At 46.9% G+C, this 22,979-nt stretch overlaps 1 protein-coding gene and 1 non-coding gene across 2 annotated transcripts; one reads left to right on the forward strand and one right to left on the reverse strand.

Moving 5' to 3' along the window:
- Positions 1–2,528: 2,528 nt before the first annotated feature.
- Positions 2,529–4,827, reverse strand: ARC (activity regulated cytoskeleton associated protein). The gene has a single exon (XM_051612479.1). The coding sequence runs from the start codon at positions 4,314–4,316 to the stop codon at positions 3,102–3,104; it is 1,215 nt and encodes a 404-aa protein (XP_051468439.1). The 5' UTR covers positions 4,317–4,827; the 3' UTR covers positions 2,529–3,101.
- A 17,697-nt stretch (positions 4,828–22,524) lies between these two features.
- Positions 22,525–22,597, forward strand: TRNAF-GAA (transfer RNA phenylalanine (anticodon GAA)). Its single transcript has one exon. It is a non-coding gene; the product is annotated as a tRNA-Phe (tRNA).
- Positions 22,598–22,979: the final 382 nt, after the last annotated feature.

Here is a 22,979-nt window from a genome sequence, read left to right on the forward strand (position 1 = left end):
GTCAATACAAGCCCAGCAGCCTTGCTGTCCCCAAAGCCCAGACTTGGTTCTTCTCTTCTGCCTCTTGGTTTTTCTTTTTGTTCTCAAGATTTGCTTCTGTGCTTGGAGTACTTGGACCAGGTCAGACTTTTCTTCATCCTCTTGGAAGTGGCTTCCCTATTTCATTCTTGTTCTTGGCACCTTGAACATGGCTTTGCACTGCATGGGAGACTCTTTGGTGCATGATTTGTCCTTTGTCTTCTTGCAGCAGTCTCTCCTCCCCTGGGAAAGCAGGGTTCTTGGGCACAGAGAAGGAAACTCAGCAATGCCAGCAGAGAACTCTGTAAAATAATATTAATAATAATTAAAAAAAAAATGCAGCAGCTGTGGTTAGACATCTAAAGTGGAGAGTACAGGGGATTTCTCAGAAGATGGGGTTAAATTCAGGTGTACCCACTGGAGGTCTGCAGCCTGGATGTCCCACTAGATATTAGTGACTAAGCATTTGGCAATGGTCCAGCAGAAAGCTAGTCAAGGTGTGCACTGTACCCAGATCATTAGGGACAGGTGCTTGGGTTATCACAGAATTATGGAATGGTTTGGGTTGGAAGGAACCTTAAAGGTCATCTAGACCCAACCTTGCTGCACGGGAGATGCCTCCCACTAGATCAGGTTGCTCAGAGCCCCATCCTACATCCGGTCTCTTGCAACCATTGGGGCTGAGGGCTCAAATCCAGCACAGGTACGTGAACCTGAGCTATTTGATATCTTGGGTGAGGGCACTGGAGAGGCTAAGGGAGATCCACTAGAGTAAGACAAGAGGTAATTACCTGTGCCAGTCTTTCCTTCAGAGAGTGGATCCAGCAGTTGGTGGCTGGGGATCCTGACAGCAGCTCTGATGTTGGAATTTTGGTTTTGAAGCTTTTTCTCTTTGGCTTTCCTTCCAAATCCTGAGCACTGTGAAGTGATTCCTTCTCAGAGGAGGATCTGAGTGAGTCACTGTAACCAAGAGAAAATAATGCTTGTAATGCGTGGCCAGCTCATCCTCAGCAATGACACCCACTCCCCCACCACTCATCTCAGGTCATTAGTGAGAAATTCTCCCTCCTCTCTGCAGCCACAGCCACTGCCAAACTAGCTCACTCTAAACAAGTGAGAGGGGAGACCCTGCTGTTCCTGAGACAGGCTCACTTCTAGCAGGAGTGGGGAGCAGACATGCACCTCCTTTGGGCTGTGCATATGATGTGTTGGCACAGCTGGGCACACAAGCCCAAAGCTTCATGGGCCAGGTCCTTGGGCTGGGCTGATGAAGAAGCTTCCCATTTCCTCCCCATATTAATCAGCAAGTGCAAATTACTGTCCTGTTCAGAAACTTTCCTTACTCACTGTCTTTTATTTCCCTTTGACTGCTTCTCCCTTCCCCTTTCTCCCAACCTTAATCACTCACAACACTTCATGTCTCATTTCAGATTTTTCCTTATCCCAGAGCAAGGTTCCTACGGGACAGGCTATGGCTAATTTAGGTCTGAAGAGTGCAGAGAGCAGAATATCAGAGTTGTCTTACCTTCAGCTCCTTGGAAGGAAGCCTGCCAAAGGTCTTCTGAGCCACTGATGCCACATGTCACTGCTGTAGTAGTGCCAGGAGCATCCCAGGGACACTCCTGTGGCTGCATCCCTGCTGCATCTCTTGTGGAGGTGTTTATTTTGTCTGGTGTTGAGTGCAGATGATGCTCAAGGTGTGTCCAGCCCAAAGAAGCTTAGAAGAGCCAAACTTCCTGAATATGTCTTTCAGAAGTTTCATCTCAAAGTCCTATCATCAGGTGTTACCAATGCAAGGTGAATGCTGAGTGCTACTGTCTCAGCATGGAAAATGTCACAGAGTCCAAGTTCCTCTCCAGCCATGGCAAGATGTTGGAGAAAGTTCTTTGTGAACAGAACATTTTCTGTCTTCAGGTGCTCCAGGCCAGGCATGCCAGGCTTTCCAAGAGCATTTTGAGTCTGTCTGTGTGAGTAGAAGCTCTTTGCTGTGATGCACAGGCTGAAATTGTGCTGGGACACACAGCTCCTCTCTTCACTTCTTCTTGCTTTTACATGGCAAAAGCTCCTGTTGTCTCCACGCATCAGTGTGGACCTGATTTGCTGCTCTGGGGATATTTTGCTCTGGATTTAGGGTGTGTTTGTTTGTTTCATTCAAAATTTAAGGATTTCTTTCCCTTTCATCCCCCAGTCCTCTCAGAATAGCTCTGGTGCCTTCTCTCCCCACCTTGATACCCTCTCTTCTCTAAAAGGAAGCAGACTGTCTCGTCAGTAAATGAGATCAGAATTTAATTTGAAACTCTGTTTCCTGCTGAATACACAGAACAAAGTGCAGAGAAAGAGTGAAATCTGCCTCTGCACTGCAGTAGCCTTGACTGGAGTGAGCAGAAACTAATACAAGAAGTAAGCCAGTAAGAGCCTCTTGAGAGGAAAACCATTAAAGCAGGTTTTAGGTGCAGAGAAATGAAAAACACTAAAAATAATTCAGATTCTTAACGTTTTCATTTGCAGAAGTAATAGGATTTCTTTTAAAATAAAATTAAAAAAGAATCTTAATCTTTTGGAACAAGTAAGAACAGGAGATTGCCAAGTAAACAGAAGCCCAGTGGTAAATCAGAGTTAGGCAAGGGTCAAAAGAAAGGTGTCTTTTCAGGGCAGGGACACCTCTTCAGAAGAGGGAGGATAGGAGGAGATCCAGATGGGTAGGAACCCTGAGCCAGTTGCTGCACTTGTCTGTAGTCCTTGAAAGCTGCCAGTGCTAAGCAGCTGCTTCTAAAGTTGGGAATTGTTTCTAGTTTCTTGTCAGGGATCATATAAAATTGTCCATTCCCCACAGTGGTGCAAGCAGTATCTCCAGCACCACCGTATTGCATGGCTCAGGTGAGGTGGGCAACCACATCCTAAGGTGCCTCTCCCCCATAGCCTCCCTCCCCCCACAAGCAAAGTTAGTTCCTCTGCTATGGGCTGTTGGACTGAGCACACCTCATGTCTCGTCTCAGCCAGAACCTCTCTCCAAGGAGAAGCTTCCTAAATATGCCCCTTCCTCCCTTTCATGTAACTCAGACTGCTGCCTCTCTTGAACTAACTCATATGACAGTAGCTGGTGGGCTGGGGGGCTCAGGTTGAGTCCCATTGCTTGGCACGGGACTGGCAGTGGTTGAGGGAGGCACAGTCTCCACAGAATCTCCTGACTGGATCTCAGGGGTCCTTTGTGGGCTGGGCTCCTCAGAGTGGTCCATGTTGCCTTGGACTTCCTTCCCTCTTTGGATCAGCTGCTCTAAGGTCTTGGGCAAGGGGTAACTCAAGAAGCGCTTCAGTTTGGGCTGGAGGGTGCCTACCACGTACTGGATAATTTCTTCCTCATCAGCATCAACATAGAGGGTCTGGTACAAGTCTCTCTTGCGCCAAAGGAACTGGTCCAGGGGTTCCCCCTCTTTCTGGGGCAAATCCAGCTCCCTTTTGATAGCATCCCTAGTGAGAGTACCCTCACTGTATTGCAGGAACTCCTTCTTGAACTCGACCCAGTTCTTGACAGAGTCCTGCTTGTATTCCCACCACTTCTTAGCTGGGCCGTTCATGTGGTTTTGGATCTGAGACAGCCAATATTCTTCTGTTCCACCCACCTGCTTTAAGTATTCCTCCAAGTGGCTCAAGAACTCCCGGGGATCCTCAAAGACCTGGGTCTCCACTGGGGAGACCGGAGCATCCTCCGACACAGAGACCCACTGGTAAGAATCATGACCCTGGGGGATGCTGGGCACCTCCCCAGGAGGAGGGGTCAGAGCATACATTTGGCTCATATCGAGGGCATAGTCATAAATCTCTCCCTCACTTGGCCTTATCTCTGGGCCTCCCACCCCAACAGACACAGTCTGCTTGCCATGGTCCCCAGGGCAATATTTGCCTCCCATGGACTCCAGGCGGTCTGCCCACTTCTCTAGGCGGAAAAAGACCTCCTTCCAAACATTCATCTCTCTCTTGACCCACCTCTCCAGATGGGCAATTGTTTCCTGGCATCTGGCCAGGCAGGCCTTGATGGACTTCTTCCATCTTTGGTTATCAGTTGGGACATGGTCCTCTAAGTTATTCTCTAACTTCCCCACTGATTTCTGCAACCCTTTCAGCTCACGCTCCACCTGCTTGGAGACTTCAGTTAGGAGGTGCCGGTGGGTCCTCCTGACGTGCTCCAACATTTCTGCCCTGCATTTCCCTATCTGCAGGATCACATTTGGCTTGTTGGCCACTCCACGGTGCCCCTGGAAGGAGTGGATGCCTGCATTGGTGACATTATCCAGCTGCATGGCTCCCACCGTGAGAGTGTCAAACACAGAAAGTACTGGCTTGTAAACCCTGGCACTAGAGCTGGCCCACAAAAAAACCCACCACAACACCTCCCGAAAGACACACAGAAACTTCTAAACCCCACCCAAAGGACTTTTCAACACAAACACAACTAAATCAGATATCACCACAGAGCGAGCTTTTCGGTCCCTTTGGATTCCCGAGAGAGAGAGTTGTAGGTAAATTTCTCCCAGTGCCCCACTGGAAATGCTGATCTCACGTGCTCAGAGTGTCCCAGAGAGAGTCAGGATCCTCCAGGAAGAAGGAGAGGAGTTGACTAAGATGTGCAGCCCCACACTTATGCCCACTACCTGTTCATCCAGAGCTGAGAATCTCGAACGGCAGAGAGTCCTCACTGGAGAAAAACACAGAGAGATGCACGCAGAAGCTGGAAGCTGCTGCAAAAATCCTGTCGATTTCTCCTCTGGGAAACTTGGCGATGCTTTCACTGGAGATGCAAAGATCTGCTTCTCTTCCCTGTCTGAACTGCCACTAGTCCAGGCTCTTCCATCTACTTATACCCCACACAGCTCAACATGTGGGCGGTGCCCTGCCTCCTCTCGCACTCTCAGCGCAGCGTTCATTGGAGGAGAAGCGAGGCCGGTGTCTGTGGCAACCCAGATCTTGGCAGCCTCCCCTCGCTTCCCACCCCCTCTCTCACGCCCCCAGACTCGACACGAGAAGCACTTGAAAGGTGCTGGAGACAGTTGGGGAGATGGATGAGTAATCGCACCTTCCGCCTTTCGGATTGCAGGAAAACCACTTATTCATTCCACAACTATTTACTCAGCAAGGTCAGCATGAGCATGGTTCCCCTGGCAGGACTCACAGAGGGAAAGATGAGGAGGAATTCAGTGTGTCACACCAAGACAGACACCCACGGGCCCCCCGCACACCCTCCCATGCATGCAAACACACACACAGTGAGCTCACTCCTAGTGTAATTGCTTGGAAATGGCACTAAATCAGCAGTTAAAAAAAATCAAAGGAAAAAAAAATCAAAAGGCAAAAAGAAAAGAGGAGGGGGAAAGGAGAGGGGGAAACACTCAAAAGAATGAATTCAATACAATCTGGAGCACTCTGGACATTCTAAAGCATTAGTAGGTGGGAGTCATCCCCACTGCTTAATTGCACCAGAGCAACTGCTATCTTGGGAATATTCAATAAGGGAGGGGGACAGCATCCTGGTTTTTACTCCAAATTAAATCCGCCCATCAAAAGCCTGTTCTGTACTTAGCCTGAATCAGATGTTTAATCAGTTAGCCAACCCACAAGCGCAGATGAAGTTACATTTGTTCTTTGCTCTTGACAAAGCAGGAAGAGCCAACCATAAAAGGAGTCTCCGGGTCTTACATAAGCCAGGGATAAAGGATTCCCTAATCCGAGAGAGTTCCCCGCCGGAACACCCTCAGAGGTGTGCTGAGGACATCTGGGGCTTCTCATCCCCTCTCAGTGACAGTGGCCGGAGGCAGTGGGATGCTGATTCATCAATATCACCCCAAAAAGGGATTTCAAGGCTGTTGGCAGCAGGGAGGTGTCTTGCCTCCGCTCAGGGGGGTGGGAAGTGTGCCAGGGAGGCTCAGGATGGATCCCCACTCCTGCGGCTCATGGCCATGTGTTTCCTGGTGGGATTGCAGCCAGCCTGTTCAGAGCAAAATGTGGAGGAGAAGGATGGTCTTTCAGTGAAGTTCTGCTGAAAGGAGGAGTCAGTGACCAGCATGTGGTTAAAGCAGAATCCACTTGGAGCAAACCGGTAGTGGTGAAACTGAAGGTCATGAGAAGCAGGAGTCAGGACTTTTCCTCTCAATATCCATGTCTGTTCCCTACCAAGTGAGGACACACACACAGATAGTTCTGCAGCATGTTTTTTAGGGGAGACAGAAGGGTTATTCAGGGCAGCACCAAGGTGACACAGAAGGGCTGCATGGTTTCACTGAAAGTGGGAAGTGCCAGTGAGTGGGGAAGGGGACAAAAGCCTGAGGGTGTAAATCAGGACTCCTAACCCAGCAGACCCTCCCAATGCCACTTAATCCCACACATGTCACACAGTGATGTGACTGGCAAAGAGCTATGTCATCTGCCTTCCTTGCTTTTCCACTTTCAGTCATCTTTCCTAAGCAAGAGATTTTTTTGCATCTGTGTTTGTGTTTAGAAAGGGTCCAACATCAATCATTTGAGAGTTTGGGATGGATCTGGAGACTTTTGTGCTTTGCTCTTTATACCCTAGAGAGTCCATCTTAAATCTGCTTAATCAGTAAGACTTCACAGGAATTGTGAGATCCTGTGTTATTTATGTATCTCTGGATTAATGCAGAGTTATTCTCTGAAAGGTTTGATCCAAGATTCCCAGAAATGTCCCTCAGGAGATCACCAGTGGATGGACATAGGTTATAGGCTGGATTTAACTTTGCATAAGGATGTTATTTCATCCTTACCTTCTCTCATCAAATGCCAGAGTCTGGGAATAATTAGCTGTAAACCCTATCCCACCACATCTGTATCTTTCCAGCTTATTTCCTTTTACCTTAGTTCTCAGTGTGTAGGGATTTATCAGGGTCTGAATGTCCTCATATGGCACTTAGGTCTAGTCATAGGATCTCAGGATTATTACGGTTGGAAGGAAAAGACCTCAGAAGGTTTCTAGTTCAACCTCCCACTCTAACTTGAGTCAGCTGCTGGGTCAGATGAGATGGTTCAGGTATCAGATACTGAAAACCCCAGGGACAGGGATTGCAGAACCCTCTCTGGGCAATCTGCTCCACTGCATGACTGTCCTCAGAGGATAAACATTATTCCTTATACCCAGATAGTGTATCTTGTTTTAATTTACACCTGAAGTATCTTGTCCTCTCAATATCCAATAGATCTGTAGATCTCAATAGATCTCTAAAGATCCTGGCTTGATAACCTCTTCACCAGCATGGGGACTACTGTTAGGTACCTCTAAACCAACACATCTAGGATGAACAAGTCCTGGTCCTACATCAGTCACCAGGCAAGTGTTCTAGCCCTGACCACCTCAATGGTCAATGTGCTGAATTCATTTATAGTTGATCAATGTCTTGTACCGAAGGGCTAAACCTGGTTGCAGCAACCAGGTATAGTCTAATACATCCTGAGTAGAGGGGGATAATCACTTCCATTGATCTCCTGGCTGTGTTCATGCTCTTACAGTCCAGGATACCTTTTTTGCTGCCAGGACACACTGCTGGTTGATGCTTAGCCTGCTGTCCCCCCAGCATTCCTGGATCCACCTCTGAGCAACTGCCAGTCAGTTGCTGCCAGGGACTCTTTCTTCCCAGGCACAGGATTTGTCCGTGTCAAATATCATCAGATTCCTGATGGTCCTTTCCTCCAATTTATCCAGGTCTGTAGGTTTATCTCATTCTGCAGCCTCTCCTGTGAGCTGTCCTAAGGTGTGTTCTCTTCTTTTGTGGAGGTGGTGGGGGAGACAGGAGAGGCTAGGAGGAACGGGGGTTTTCTTCTGGACCTGCTGGGGAATGACTTGCTGATTCAGGCATAGTGATTTTCATTGTATTTCTAATTAAAGAAAGGTGTGTGGGTAGAGGAGGAGGAGAGAGGGGAGCCAGAAGGAAAAGGAGGAGGGAGACATGAAGTGCTGGGAGCTGACAGGGAAAGGCAATTTGAAACAGTCAGACAGTTTCCGGGCACAGAGAGACAGGAAGGACAAGAGCCATGAACTGGGGCAGGCTGGGAAGGAGGCTCTCATGGCCACAGCAGCTTTATCCCAGAGCTTCATAAAGAGACAGCCAGACTGCTGGAATTAGTTGTCTGGGCTCAGGGGAGCTGGCAATGGGGTGGACAGAGGTGACTGTAGGGCATGTAGCCACCTGAGTGGCCACAAGAGGTCCAAGACAAGAGAGGGGCAAGAAGAGCAGAAAGGGATGTGGGGACTAAGTATGAGGGAGGAAGGAAAAGGATCCATGAGCAGGAGCAGTTTCGTCTAAAACAGCTGGGCAGGAGCAAGAAAGAGACAGAAAACAGGCAAAGCTGTATCTCATAGCTCAGCAGGGATGGTGTCAAAGTGGGTTGTCTCCCTTGAGCTAAAATATTAGGAGAGAGAAAGAGAAAAGACAACAGACTAATTACAGGCAGATAGAAGGAGTGTGTGGCAACAAGCAGCAAGAGAAAACCCCCCTGTGGGGAGGGGGACTCGATGAAAGGTACACTGAGTCATAGCTGGCACTGCCACCATCCCCTGTGCTGTCACAACAGTGTTTTGTTGAGGACACAATGCACCCAGAGCCTGGTGGCACTCACCCCTTGCAGCCATTCAGGGTGTGGTCTTTCACTGCACCTCACCTCTGAGCAAATCTGAAGGGGTTTGAGTTTTTTGGTTCAGGTTTTTTTTTTGGTTCAGCTGAAATGCCTTTGCCAGCTCATCTGGACAAGTGTTCTGCTCAGTTCTACCTTATGGCAAGACATGCCACTTCTTGGAGATCAGTCTGAGCTGTGAGCCAGATGAACTTGGTGGGTGAGTGAGAAGGGGGAGATTCCAGGGCTTGGGAAAGTTTGTGGTGCAGCCAAGCTGTGCTGCCTTACAGTGTCTTATGCTCAGAAGGGCTCTGCTAGATGCTGTATTACCCTGCTGTGATACCAGGGTCCCTCCCCAGCTATGCATTGTGATGTACATTATGTTCCTTCTCTGAATCACTGTCGAGAGGACCCTGTCTTTCACCAAGGACTCTATGAATGTGCCTAAAGTTAGAAGCCTGAAGGCCAGTGCACAATTAATCCCATACTCTTGCAGGAACTAATTTTTTCTAGCAGTGAACAAGGGATTTTCTGTGCTATCCTGTGTCTGCTGTGCTAGAATTTTCCCTTTCACTTCCAGAATTACTTCCTCCTTCTGCAAGAAAAAAAAAAGAAAAGAAAAAAACCCTAAACACAACACAATCCCTCACCTCCACCTCCATGCCTTTTCAAACCCTATTGTTTCTCCTATAGGTTACCAGACAAAGCTGGCCAGTCACTTGTTTGGTAATAAAACCCTCAAGAAGGGAACAAAATTAAGATAAACCAAGGTACTGGGCTTTTTAATTGGTTTAAAATAAAAATAAAAAAAGAGAAAAAGAGTAACACATCTAATTTGCACCATACATCTCTATTCATTGGTCTCCAGCAGTGGAACACTTCATTGCCCTGAAGCTGGTACTCACAACACAGTGTTTCACATTCAAAACACAGTTCACGTCAGCAGCTGCGTTGTTCCTGGCCACCCATTGTCCCCCACAGCTGGGGTCCTCCTGTCGTGTGCTGGGAGGGTAGGGAAGCAAGCAGAAAACTTAAGGGCAGCCTGCTATCAATATTAATAACAATAATAATAATAGCTATTAGCACTATTGCCATGCCTTCTGAGGTGGAGGAGCCCACAAGTTCTCTCAGTTTTTTCTTTTCATCTAAAAAGCCCTGCTTTGTGGGGTAGATAAAGTGCTGTGTTTCCAGACTAAAAATATCTTCTGTATAATTTTTTTTGGGGGGTTTCCTTTATTTAATCAGATGTTGGTTATTTTTGTTTTCTCACCGGGCAGAGGAAATGTTAATGAGTCTCTCCTGTGCTGCATTTGCCTCCTCAAACCTGCCTGCAGTTAAATCAAGAAATCCAAAGGTGACAGCATTTTTCATGGCAAGAACGTGATCTGTGGTGCTGGTTGTGATGACCCTCATGAGATCCACACAAATAGAAAGGCATCTCCAGATTTAATCTCCAAGAAGTGACAGTTTTAACTGAAAGATTTAGATTGGATATTAGAAGAAACTCTTTACTGTGAATGTGGTGAGATAAACACATATTTATTTTCCAGGGAATCTGTGGGTGCTCCCTTCCTGGAACTGTTCAAGGCCAGTTTGGATGGGGCTTGGAGCAACCTGGTCTAGTGGAAGATGTCCCTGTACATGGCAGGAGCAGTTGGAACTCAATCTTTAAGGTCCCTTCCAACCCAAAACATTCTATGATTCTTAGAAATGAACTTGATTTCCTTCCCATGCACATCACTGTTAATATATTTGTTGCTGGCAAAGCAAGTAAGCCCCATGTCAAAGGGTCTGATTCATACCTGATGTATGAAATTTCATCTGCCTTTATGCCACATGGCTGAGAGCTGAACCTGGCCTGTGTCTGGCCACACACTTGATTCTTCCCCCACCTGCCCCCTTGAGGGTGCTCCTCCAAATGTTCTAGTAAAAGTTTCTGAATGTAGTGCTTTTTTACTCCTCCTCAGCAGTAAGCACTGCAGATCACAGGTCTGCTAAATAAGGAAAAGTGGTGGGGTGGCTGTGAAGCTCATAGCCCTTGTTCATCTCCTAGCAGGTCTGAGCTTATGGAGTCCCACTGGTTCAGAAGAGCTGTGCTCCTCACCATCTGCCAGGATGGTGCATCCATGCCACTCTAAGGACTATCTTTGGTCCATGGAGCCAGTCCCACCCTCTCCTGCAGCCCTGCTTCTGCTTTACCATCTATCATTTCATATCAACACTCCTGTGGCAGTGTGTTGGTCCATGGGTGATGGCAGAGGGCCATGGGAGACCACAGGCACACAGGGAAAATGGGACATTGTCTTCTGTGGTGACAGATTGTCAGGCTGTCAAACTATACCTTTGGTCATGTGGTGAACCTGGGGAAGCTGTGCAGACACTTCTTCAGCAGTAGCAGCCACTCAGATGATGAGGAGAGAGTGGTTCAGACTGCCCCAGAGCTTACCTGCTTCTCACAGTCATCATGCTGTTCCCACAGGTGAGACTGTGTTAAGCTCCTCCTTCACTTTCTCAACATCTACATGGACATTTTTTCCAGGACTAGGTCATATGGGAAGGAGATTCAGGGTGGCGGGAACCTGGTTTTATATTAGTGAAGCTATACCAGCTCCTGGGATGATTTCCAAGCTGCAGACTCTCTGCTGCAGGCTGTGGGGAGCAGAAAACAACAGGAGATTCCTTTGGCCATAACAGATAATAGTGCCATGTTGTAGTTGTTAGCAGCCAGTCCCAATCCCATGAAGAATCCACCACAGCCCCTTTTCTCCATCATGTCACAGAGTCCAAACACTCGTGTGCATGGAAACAACTCTGCTCCCTTGAAATGCTAAGGAGAAGAAAGCTCAGACAAATCAGATCCAGATTTGGAAGGGATGCAGAAGCCTCTTTGCACATGGTGTTGTAGGTACCTTCCAAGATGTGCAACAGCAGCAGAAGCTGTGTTTGCTTGGACGCCACCAAGCTACTTTCATTTCCATATCCCTAGTACCTTTCATGGTACTGATGGTACCGATGTCCCTAGCCTAAGTTAGAGATCTTCACATTTATAATGGAGACATGCTCAGCAGGAATTTTTTTCTTCATTTTCAGGTCCAGATCCTCTCATCTGCAAAAGTGTGTTAGTCTTTTGTTCATCCAAAAATACTCTTCTCTGCCTGAACCACATAGGTGTCTTTGGACAACACCCCTAGATGATCCAAAGCCACTCTCTGCCCAGTTTGGCAGCAGGACCTCAACCCAGGTCTCCTCAGTGCTGGAACATTCCTAAAGGCAAAGGAGACATTAAATGCAGTATTTCAACTCATTTTGTGGACACTATTCTTTTACCTGTTTGTTTCCTGTAATGCTTGAGCAATGATTTCCTTGCCTGTGGAGCATGAACATCCATCCCTGGGGTACAGGGTCCTCTGCCTCTCTCAATAGAAACGTGTGTCTGGATCTTTGCAGTGAAGGCATCACAACGGGCACCAAAGGGACACAGGGTCTTTCCATGGTTGCAGTGGGACATGAGGCTGCTGTTGCCAGCCAAATCCATGTCTCCAGAGCTCTGCATGCTGACATCTGTCAGCTCTCACCTGGCTGTTCTCACAGACATTTTACCATGAAGATCAGACTTCATGGTACCAACTAGACCACCACTAACCTGTTTTTAGCAAGTGTATTATTCAGTGGTTACCTGATTGACCTTTTTTTTTTTTTTTTTACCTTTTTTTCTTTTGCTTCTCCTTCCTCTAAGCTATTTCTCTTATGTTCTTTGCTGTTAACAGAGGTTTTCCCCTAAACATTCTTGCTTTCCTTTGCTAATCTCTGCCAGCCACGGGGAGCCACAGCTGGAGTCTGTGCAGGAGCTGTGTCCCCTCTGCTCAAGATAACAACAGAGCAGCTGCCTCACATGGCCATGGGGTGTCTGCATCAATACTAACACAAAGGGTAACGTTAGGTCACTTCTGAAGGGAAGGGAGCCTCATTCAGTGCATCTTCACCCCAGTCTAATTCAACCAGGTTTTCTATTTCCATCATTTAAGTCCCTGTAAATGAGAGATGGATAATTAGGGACAGCAGGGAAGCTCAGCAGAAACAGAGGAACATGAGAAGCAAACAACAGACTGTACTAATTTCTTCTTTCCAAATCTATGAGGCCCCAAACATCACTAAAAGACATATTAGAATAGGGCTAGCAGTAGCTGGGGAGTGGGCTGCTGTGTAAAGGTCTCTGGGAGCTTTCTCCTACCTCGAAAACCTTCAGACACAGCTGCCTGGTACATAACTACACTCATGCTGAACACAACAGCTTGGTGGCCTCAAGCTGGAGGTCACCAGGTCCACTGGAGAAAAGCTTCATTTCTCTGCTGTGAGAAAGGAGTGAATTTGGAAGCATGCAAAAAATGGGGGTGTCAGGTGGAGGTGTGTGTGTAGGTTCTTTTTAGAGCTTGAAACCTTGAAGGTCCATGGGGCAGGTGCTGCAGGTCCCATATGAGGTGCAGTCTGCTCTGAGACAGCATGAGGAGGACAAGGAAAGGGAAGGAGGCAGCCTTTAAGGACAGACGATTAAGAAGAACACATCTGGGACAGCAGTGATCCTGACACCAGTCTTTTCCTTGCTAGTGTCTCCCCACAAGAATGTGGGGATTTACTCCATCTCCCTTCTTCTCATGGAGGTTGTCTCCCAGGAGGGTTGGTCCTATTTAGTAATAACACTGTTGAGAAAGGAATATTTGTCCCAACAGATCCATTCAATTTTAGCAAAGCCAGAACTGGGGGGTGGAGGGGAGAAAGGAGGCAGAGGGGCAGAAAGGAAAAAAGACAAGAGAATAAAAGGGAAAAAAAGAAAAAACAGAGAGTGCAACTGTAGCCAGGGCTATTTATGCCTGATTTTAGTGAAAGGTCCGCAAGGTCTGAAGAATGTTTTTTGAATGTCCCTCAGACATGACCTGAGGGAGAGATGATCCTGCTGTAGGGCTACAGGGATGGGATGGGCAGCACTGCCCTGTTGCTAGACCCCTGGCTGCTGATGGGAGGATGCTGGGGAGGCAGTGGCAGCTCAGTTCCAGCACAATAGGATTTAGGTCTCCACAGGTCCTTGCAGGAATGTTGCAACAGAGAGAGGGAAGGATCTGGGGGGGAGATGCGGGGGCGTTCAGCCAACGGAGCCAATGTTTCTCTGCTGGCCACTGTCATTTCTCCCCACTTGACACAGATGGGGGCCTCGCCACTGGCCTTCTCAAAGAAACCCCAGCCCACACTGTGGGGGAGGATGAGGTGTCCTGGATTTCCCGCCTCACCCCCCCACTTTCTGTTTTTCAGCTGTCGGGGTTTGGCTGCAGGGAGGAAGGGGAGGGAAAGGCAGCAGCTCCAGATTAATGGGTTCCTTGATGAGAAGCCTGGCAGAGGTTAGTACCCATCCCCACGACTACCTGAAACCACCCCTGAATGAGACACCCAGGTGGGTGAGTGTGTGGGGGAGATGGGGTGAGTGGGAGCAGGGAGAGGAGCAGACAAAAGGGATGAGCAGCGTGTGTGTCAGAGCTCAGAGCAGCCGCACGCTCCTGCACTCCCCCCCACCTGCTTGCAAATGGGGAAGGGAGACAGTCTGCAGGGGTGAGCTTTGCAGGGGTTGAAAATGGGCCAGGGCAGCAACCCCCGTGCATTGTTACAATAGGGATGCCCTGCGTTTGCCTTCCCAAATGTGCTGCCTGCCCTGGGGAGGGGTTACAGCCGTGTTCCTCCTCCCCAGGCTCTGCATCGGGGAGGAGGAGATGCCTGCAGTGCTGCTTTGCTCAGAGCCTGGAAAGCTCTCTGAAGTGATGCTAGGGAGTCTGTGCAGAAGGAGAAAACCCTGAGATCTGGACTTTTATGACTCCTGTGTACCCCTTCTCCCCATCCAGATCATAGAATCCTAGAATAATCCTGACTGGAAGGGACCTTGAAGATCATCAAGTCCAACCATCACCTAAATCCCCCCACCATAACCAGATTTACCCATTCAGTGCTTAAATCATGTCACTCAGCACTACAACTACATTTCTTTTAAATACTTCCAGGGATGGTGACTCCAGATCTTGCTCTCTAAAATCTTCCAGCTCCCTCCCCAGGTTTTGCATGTGATGGATGTGCACTGTTTCTCTGTTAGGTCAAGCCTTGTGAGGGCAATGCAATCTCATCAAGGTACCCCCAGGCTTCTGCCAGAAGCTGGGGAGGAAGCTGGCTGAATACCAGCCTCCCTCCAAAGCTTTTGTTCCAGACACAGAAGGTCTTAAAAGCAAGTTTATCATTTATATTATCAATAAGGAGGCTGTCATTGTCCAGAATAGTCTTTGGGTAGGATGCCCTTCCCAGGAGTTACGGAAAACCATGTTCACAACATCTTTCTTTTAGCTGGGAAGTGAACTGCAATTTCCTCACTACTGATGTGTTCCATCCTCCACATATCTAACTAGCCCAGCATTTTCTGCAAGACATTTGCTATTTTGGATAACTGATCAAACATTCATCATGCCAGATCAAGGTATAGCTCAGAATATATCCCCCAGGCCACCCATGCCACATCTCACAGGAAAGCTAACACCAGCTCCCAACTTCAGTCACACACGAAGTATAAGGATTCCACAAGGAGTGATCAATCCTTCTCCCAGCACAGAACTGCCTCCTCAGATGCTCATCTAGGACACAAGCATCCAAACCAAGAAGGGAGTTGAGGCCACCCCTTTTCACCCCCCCCTGAGAGTGCCTTGTTTCTTTGCTCAGCCCCATAATCAGAGGCTTTCCCTGTAAGGGCCTCTTAGGTCTGGATGAGTTTGCATTGTAGGCTGTTAGACTGCAGAGGAGACCACAGAGGTTCAAAAGGCCCAGGACCCAAAAGTTGACAGGTAATGTCCTGCTTGATGTCTGAAAAGACACATTCCTCCTTTTAATTTAGGAACTGCATGACCAGCACAAAACCTTTTGCTTCTTCCCTTCCTCATCCCCTTTCTCCAAGTATTTCTGCAGATTGCTTGTGGCATTTGGAACAGCAACAATTATCTCAGTTTCCTTTGTTCTCTTTTTCTTTCAGGCAGCTGGAATATGTCCTTTAGACACTCTTTAAAAACAAAACAAGAAAAGCTCTACTCCAAAGGCACAGCAGCTTAGACTCATGTAGGTTCAGTTAAGCTTTATTTAGAAACATGGATGAAATGGATGATATGAAAAATATTTAAAGACTTATTGTCCCAGCCTTCATCCATAGGCAAAAGGAAAGTAGTCTATGAAAGTCATCCCTTTACAGGTCTACTTGAGCTGTGGGAGAAAGGGAGAAAGGGCTAAATTGTTGTGCACTGATTTTTGGGGTGTTCTTGGTACAATGAGGTAGGAGCATGACAGTGCTGCTGAGCTCTAGGGTGTTCCCCCTGCCCACCCACATGTTCACCATAACAATATCTGGCCCATTTTACTGACCTCTCAGCTTTGCAAGTTCCCTACCAAGTTGTTCTGGGAGAAAAAATATCCTTCTTAACATTATCTTTGGCAGCTGCCTCAACCCTGTGCCTGGCAGCATGAATCACCAGAGTTAAGTAACAAACCCATTTATACATCAAGATACCATCTCTGTCCAAGCAATCACACTTCTGTTTTTCACTGTGAAGCCAATTACTGTGGATTCTGCTTACACTCATATTATTTCCCTTCCTTGGTTCCCTATTTTTCCCCCTGGTAACTTCTGGATGTTTTGCAAAACAAAGAAAAACTTGAGAAGGAGGGGGTTGGGCCACCAGGTAGAGTCAGAAAATATTTTGCAACTCCCAAGAAGGGTAATTTAGTACTAATTTTATGAGTTCCCAGGAAAGCTCTCATGGAATCTCACCAAACTTTGCTTGGCAAGGACAAGTGGATTGCAAATGAGGTAGATTGCCACCTGGTTTGTTGTCACAAACCCCCAGGTATTTTGATGCACCTGTTATTGTTACAAGGCTTTTCTTGGTGCTGTTTTTCTGCTGCTTTAATACCCTCTTGATTGCTCTGGTCTATTGACAGTTATTGAAATAGTGGTTCCCAAATGCATTTGGTTTATCCTTCTGAAAATGAAGTTTGGATGGGTTGAAATGGCAGTGGGTGATCCATCTTGAAAGAGAGATCTGGGGAAAACACAGTGCACTGGGAGGTTGTGGAGGCAGAGGGGGATTTGCAAATGTTATTAAGCCTGGGAGAAGCAGCAGAACTTGCATGCTGAGCAGAACTGCAGGATTGCAATATTCAGTAAGTGACACAAAACTAATTTAGGCCAAGACTTGTGTTTTTCTCTCAGTGCTTAGCTCCATGAAAAACCTCTCAGACCAGGTGTTCTCCTGTCTGGTCAACCCGGGTCCATGCAGGGCAGAACCAAGAAGAGGGCCAGCAGGACCAGGGTAGGGATTGTCCCCCTGTACCTGGCACTGGTGAGGCTGCATGTCTCAAATCCTGTGTTCCAGTTTGGGCCCCTCACTGCAAGAAAGACACTGAGGTGCTGGAATGTGTCCAAAGAAGGGCGACTAAGATGTTGAAGAGTCTAGAGCACCAGTCTTATGAGAAGCATATGAGGGAACTGGGGTTGCTTAGTCTGAAGAAAAGGAAGGTGAGGGAAGACCTTCTCACTTGCTACAACTACCTGAAACAAGGTTGGAGTGAGGTGGATGTTGGTCTCTTCCACCAAGGGACAAGTGATAGAACAAGAGGAAATGGCCTCAAGTAGTGCCAGAGGAGGTTCAGATTGACTAATAGGAACAATTTCTTCACCAAAAGGGTTGTCAGGCACTGGCACAGGCTGTCAAGGGCAGTGGTGGACTCACCATCCCTGGAAGTACTTAAAAGATATGTAAATATGGTACTTAGGGACATGGTTTAGTGGTCGACATGACAGTGCTGGGTTAATGGTTGGACTTGGTGAACTTTGGTCTTTTCCAATCCAGATTATTCTATGATACTGCACAGTAGCTGATGTAGTTCCATGAAGCTTAGAAAGTTCTGCCTCAGATACCTTCTTCTGCCTGATGGGAAATAAGATTTTGATGAACACAGACCTCTAGTTTTCCAAATTGCTTCACCACTCTGAGCCAAGATCTCTCAGATCTCTCCTTGTGTAACAGAGTCACTAGGGTGAAGACTAAAACTTTGTTTTCCCAGCAAAGTGTGATTAAGACTTAGGGAGAACCTAAATACCATGTCTGGGGTTTGTTCCTGCTGTGTGTCCCTACCAGTGAGGACGTGGATAATACCCTACAGGGCAGACTGCAAATCTTCACCCTGATCCAGATAATTTATCTCAGGCAACAGCGTGACCAGAGCCTCCATCCCTCCATCCAGGGTACATTCAAGCACGGAGATACTGCACATCAGAACAGTGGTGTTCCTAATTATAGCCTGGATTCCTAAGAACCAAATATAAAATCAAAATTTCAAAGAAGCTCCAGTGAGCCCTTCCTCCCAGGCCCTGAAGGATGGGTTGACAATCTCAGCATCTTTTAGACCTCAGCCTTACAGAGGGAGGCATAGTTTGGCAGCCAGGCTTCATTAACTCTGTATTTCAAAGATGCATTTCTCTCTCCAGAATAACAATTGAGTTTTCTCAGGCCCCATGTTCCCCCCTCTTTAGTACATCCCTTCACAGCTATTGCAGTAGGTAGCAAGCACCCACAGTCCCCTTCGTGCCATTAGCTCTTTCTTTCCCTAACATATTAAACAACCATCAAAGATGAGGTTTGCAAACATAGTTTGTTGCCTACTGGTGCCTTACATTTCAGAGATATTGCTGTTGCTGTTGCATATTTTGGAGAATGTTTTCAAGCAGTCCATTTTTGCTAATGGGCTCACTTGGAGATCTGTTGAACTGCAGGAAAGACGTAGACAAGAAACCTTCCTGCTGGGAGACTTTCCACACCTCAAGGAACCTTTTTCAGAAACAGGAGTTCCATGTTCTTAATGAGATCATTTTCAGAAAAGTCTGGAAAAAGAGAAAGAAGAGAAAATAGTGAGAGCAAAATAGAGGTAATAATTAAAAATGGTTTTCAAGTAAACCAGAAGCCTACTCAGTGTAACGAGATAGAAAAATTTCAAGAAGCCTACGGGAGGAACATGTGTTTTATTTGACACATCAGAGCCAAGTCAGTACATGAAAAGCAATAGCATCTCAACCCTGCAGTTTCCTGTTACTCCCTTGGTGCAGATAGCTGGATTAAGAGTGGAGAAATGGGCCAAAATCCCACCAGTGACATAGCTTGGTGCCAGGAAGGCAGCAATGAAGACTAAAATTTGTGACAAATCTGCTTTGCTGACTTGAGTGGAAAAGGTGACCTCTACACCTCCATCTGGCTGATGCTTTCACCCTCATTTTTTTAAAAAGTGCACCCAGCAAGGAGTGATGAACCCACACTGGCCCACAAAGACCAGCTTCGTGCTTCTCAGTGTAACAACACACATCAGCTGTTGAGATTAGGATTCAGTGGTAGCTTTCTGGATGGATGGAATGTGACAACTTTTGGAAGCTGCATCTGGCTGATGCCAGATGGTTCTTTTCAAAAGGACAGGCAGATGAACCTTGGGTGACAGGAACACTGCATGAATGAGAGGAGGGGAAGTGAGGGCACAGGGATCTCCTGTTGTCTGTTTGACCAGGCCAAAGCCTCAAACACCTGTTTGGGAGTGGTAGATCAAACACTTGGTTGATGGCACGAAATGACAGCTCCAGCACATCTCTGCCCATCATGCCAATGTGGTCTAGCAGGCTGAAATTGCCTTGATGTCTCAAGAATCCAGGTCATGAGTATCAGGAAGTGCCAGAGAAGATGTACACACGAACATCTAGCTCAAAACCCAGTCTGCAACATTTTCCATGAGTTAGTGCCTAAAGAATATAATAACAGAAAAAAAAAAAAAAATAATAATGTAGTGTTATATGACCAGATACCCTCTTCATCTCCAGAGATCTGTGGTTCAGGCACTGCATGAACCAAAGCAGGTAGTTTCATATTTGCGTGGTTTTTTTGCGGAGTTTGTTATTTTTCCCTAAATCTGCCCAGTCATCTTTTGAAAGTCTGTACACTTTGGGGATTTCTAAAATCCTGTGGCACGGATTTGCACAGATCACCAGATATTGTGTGAACAAACTTCTCCTTTTTTTTTGTTCCAAGTTTGGTACTTGCTCACTTCGACTGGTAACTCTTAGTTCCTACATCAGAGAGTCAAAAATAATCAACCCCTAATTGCTCTTCTCTAGATCCTACAATATCCTTCCTTTTACCAGACTGAATAAATCCAGTTTGTAAAGTGATTCCATGTGCAGAAGTGACTTTCTTACCCCTTTCCACTGGTAAGGTCCTTTTTACAACCTTCCTGGTACAATCACCAAAAGAAAATAGAAACTATTCAAAATATGAATGGAACAGGAATATTTGCAGTGGGAATGAGGACATGTGAGAGAGGACAACAGGTAACCTGGAGCATGGGAAGCTCACACTCTGTAAACTCCTGGTGCAAAGGACACACAAGTGACCTGTGGAAACCATCAGAATGAAATCAAAGATGAAGTACAACGCTACCTATTAGAAAGTTTCTGGGATAAAGGGGGGACAGAGACAGAAATGGGGACAGTCTCACTGAGGGAAGTGTCAGAGGGACAGGGTATTTTTCCAGCAGGAAACCATGGTTGCTGTCTGTCTGTCTTTTGTGACAGTGGACAGGATATCAGAGGAGTTTCCCAAATCTCTGCATCTGCAAAGTGCAGCACTGAGCTGGATATCTGTGTGCTGGGGAAGAGGTCTTCACATCTCTGGCCAAAAAAGCAGCACCTCCTAAAAGGGAGGAGTCATCCCAACTTCACTTCCCCTCCCACTTCATTCTCTCCCCGTATTAGAGCTGCCTAAGGAGCTCCAGCCTTTAGGTCTGAATTGAGCCTGAAGGACACGTTTAATTTCTTTCTCTTTGATGAGGGAAAGTTTAAGCTTCCAACTTCTTCCATGTGACAAGTTAGACTGGCAAAACAAGTCTTCCTTCTGATGACTTTGCTCCTAGACTTTCAATTGTGATTCTTCACCATCTGAATAAGCAAGCTTCCCAGCATGTCAGCTTCTCAAATTCCTAATTTAACTGCAATGTAGCACTTCCTTCAGGGCTTATTCTTTATCAGATCATTCACTTCATCATCTCCACCAGCACTGGTAGCATTTGCAAAGTGGTAGCATAGCTCATCTTTCTGTAGGAATTTTGTACTCAGCTGAAGCTTGAATATCTCCAGCAAGGCAGAGTGGGTTGTCAAATACCACAGTTCCCATCTCAGGATAATTTCTTCCTGTCTGAGGGAAGCTGGTGAGAAACAGAACTGCTTTGGTTTCTGCAGTCACTTTTCTTGACAAGGAGAAAGCTGGTGAAGCAAAAATGGGACAGCTGGAAAGGCAGAGCTAAGTCCCAGGTGAGCCAGGCTTCCACACAAGCTGACCTGGCAAGTCTCCCTTTCCTAGGGACAAAAATGCAGATGGCTCCTTGTCACCCATCCACTTAGAGCCATCAGTGGGATGGTGTGGGCTCCATGGGTGTTAGCAGTGAAAAGAAAATGTGGCTGTGAGAATTATTCCTACCCTGTGCATTTATCCCACCCAGGCATTCTCATTTGAGGATGTTTGATAGCTGTTGAGCTTATGGTGTCTGATAGTTGCTGTTTGGACCAGCTCTTTAAACATAGGCTTATGCACCAGTGACAGAACCAGAGACAGATATTGAATGACTAGATGAAGATGTTCCTTCCAGCTTCTTGGATATGACAGAAGGGGGTAGGACTGTAACATGACCTCCTATGAAGCATCTCCCTGTGTCATTTTCAGAGACAGAGAACTGGACTAGATGGGCCATTGATCTGTTCTAGGAGGGCACATTTATTTTTCCTTGTTTTTTAAGAAACTCAAGAGCATTCAAGCCATCATCACAGGGCTGAAAAGTGTGAGATGGGTCATAGAACTTAGAATGATTTAGGTCAAAGGGACCTGAAACATCATCTCGTTCCAACCCCCCTGCCATGGACAGGGACACCTCCCACTAGATCAGGTTGCTCAGAGCCCCATCCAGCCTGGTCTTGAACAGTTCCAGGGATGGGGCATCCACAGCTTCTCTGAACAACCTGGTCCAGTGTCTCACCACCCTCACAGTAAACAATTTCTTCCTAGTGGATCATGAAGAAAGTCTACAGTCATCTGCAGACTGTAGGGAGGTGTGGGACAACTGAGAGAACCTAAGGTATCTCAGGTAGGTCTGAATGTGTGTATCTAGGCAACCCAAATGGATTTCTTGCACTGGGATTGTGTTTGAGATGACAGATACGGCTCAGTTGCCTACAGGATAATAGGTAGGTCCAACTCCACCCAAATCCCAAAGGTTTTAGGGGTTTTCCTATTCCAGGTGTCACTAGTCCCTGGCTCCTTTATTTGGGATGGCACTGCTTCTGCTTAATAGACTAAGAAGGGAAGCTGGGACAGTAATGATCTCAGGGGAAAGAACTACAATCTGAAGAGGCAGATCACAGAATAATCTCTCTGCTGTACTCTCCCAGCTCCTAGCAATCTGCAAATTAAGACTTCTCAGACTGTGGAAGACAAAAGGTTTTAGGGCAACCTGTGTGTAACACTTGGTGATGAAAGCAATTGATGGTGATTCTATGAAAGTAACTTTCAGCATTTCTGTCGTTGCTTCTGAAACCCTTTGTAGTTCAGCCACACACAACATCCCATGGAATGCCCAGAGAGGAGAAGGCTCATGGTGATATCATCAAAGGGAGGATGTAAAGAAGATGGAGGGAGACAGGACTAGATTGAAGTGTTCACAGAGCCAGTCTGGATGGCAAAAGGTTGAAAGATAATTATATTTCAACAGGTTTGTGAAATTTGGAACCTCAGTGGGGCTGAAGTAGCTCAGCTGGGAGAGCGTTAGACTGAAGATCTAAAGGTCCCTGGTTCAAACCCGGGCTTCAGCAATGTTGCCTGAACGTTTTGTGCCAGGTCTTGGGGTCTTTGGTACAAGAGAGACATGGAGGTACTGAAGAGAGTCCAGAAAAGAGCCAAGAAGGTGATGAAGGGACTGGAACATCTGCCCTATGAGGAAAGGCTGAGAGAGTTGTCCAGCCTGGAGATGGAAAGTCAGGAGGTATCATGTCAATATGTATGAATACATACCTGAAAGGAAAGTGCAAAGAGGGTGGATCCAGGCTCTTGTCAGTGATCTCCAGTAGCAGGACAAGAGGGAATGGACACAAAACGCAACACAGGAGGTTCCCTTTAAACACCAGGAATTACTTTTTACTGTGTGAGTGACTGAACCCTGGCAGAGGCTGCCCAGAGAGGTCTTGAGTACCCATC

This window comes from Apus apus, chromosome 2 (genome assembly GCF_020740795.1).
Source record: "Apus apus isolate bApuApu2 chromosome 2, bApuApu2.pri.cur, whole genome shotgun sequence".
Lineage (NCBI taxonomy): Eukaryota > Metazoa > Chordata > Aves > Apodiformes > Apodidae > Apus > Apus apus.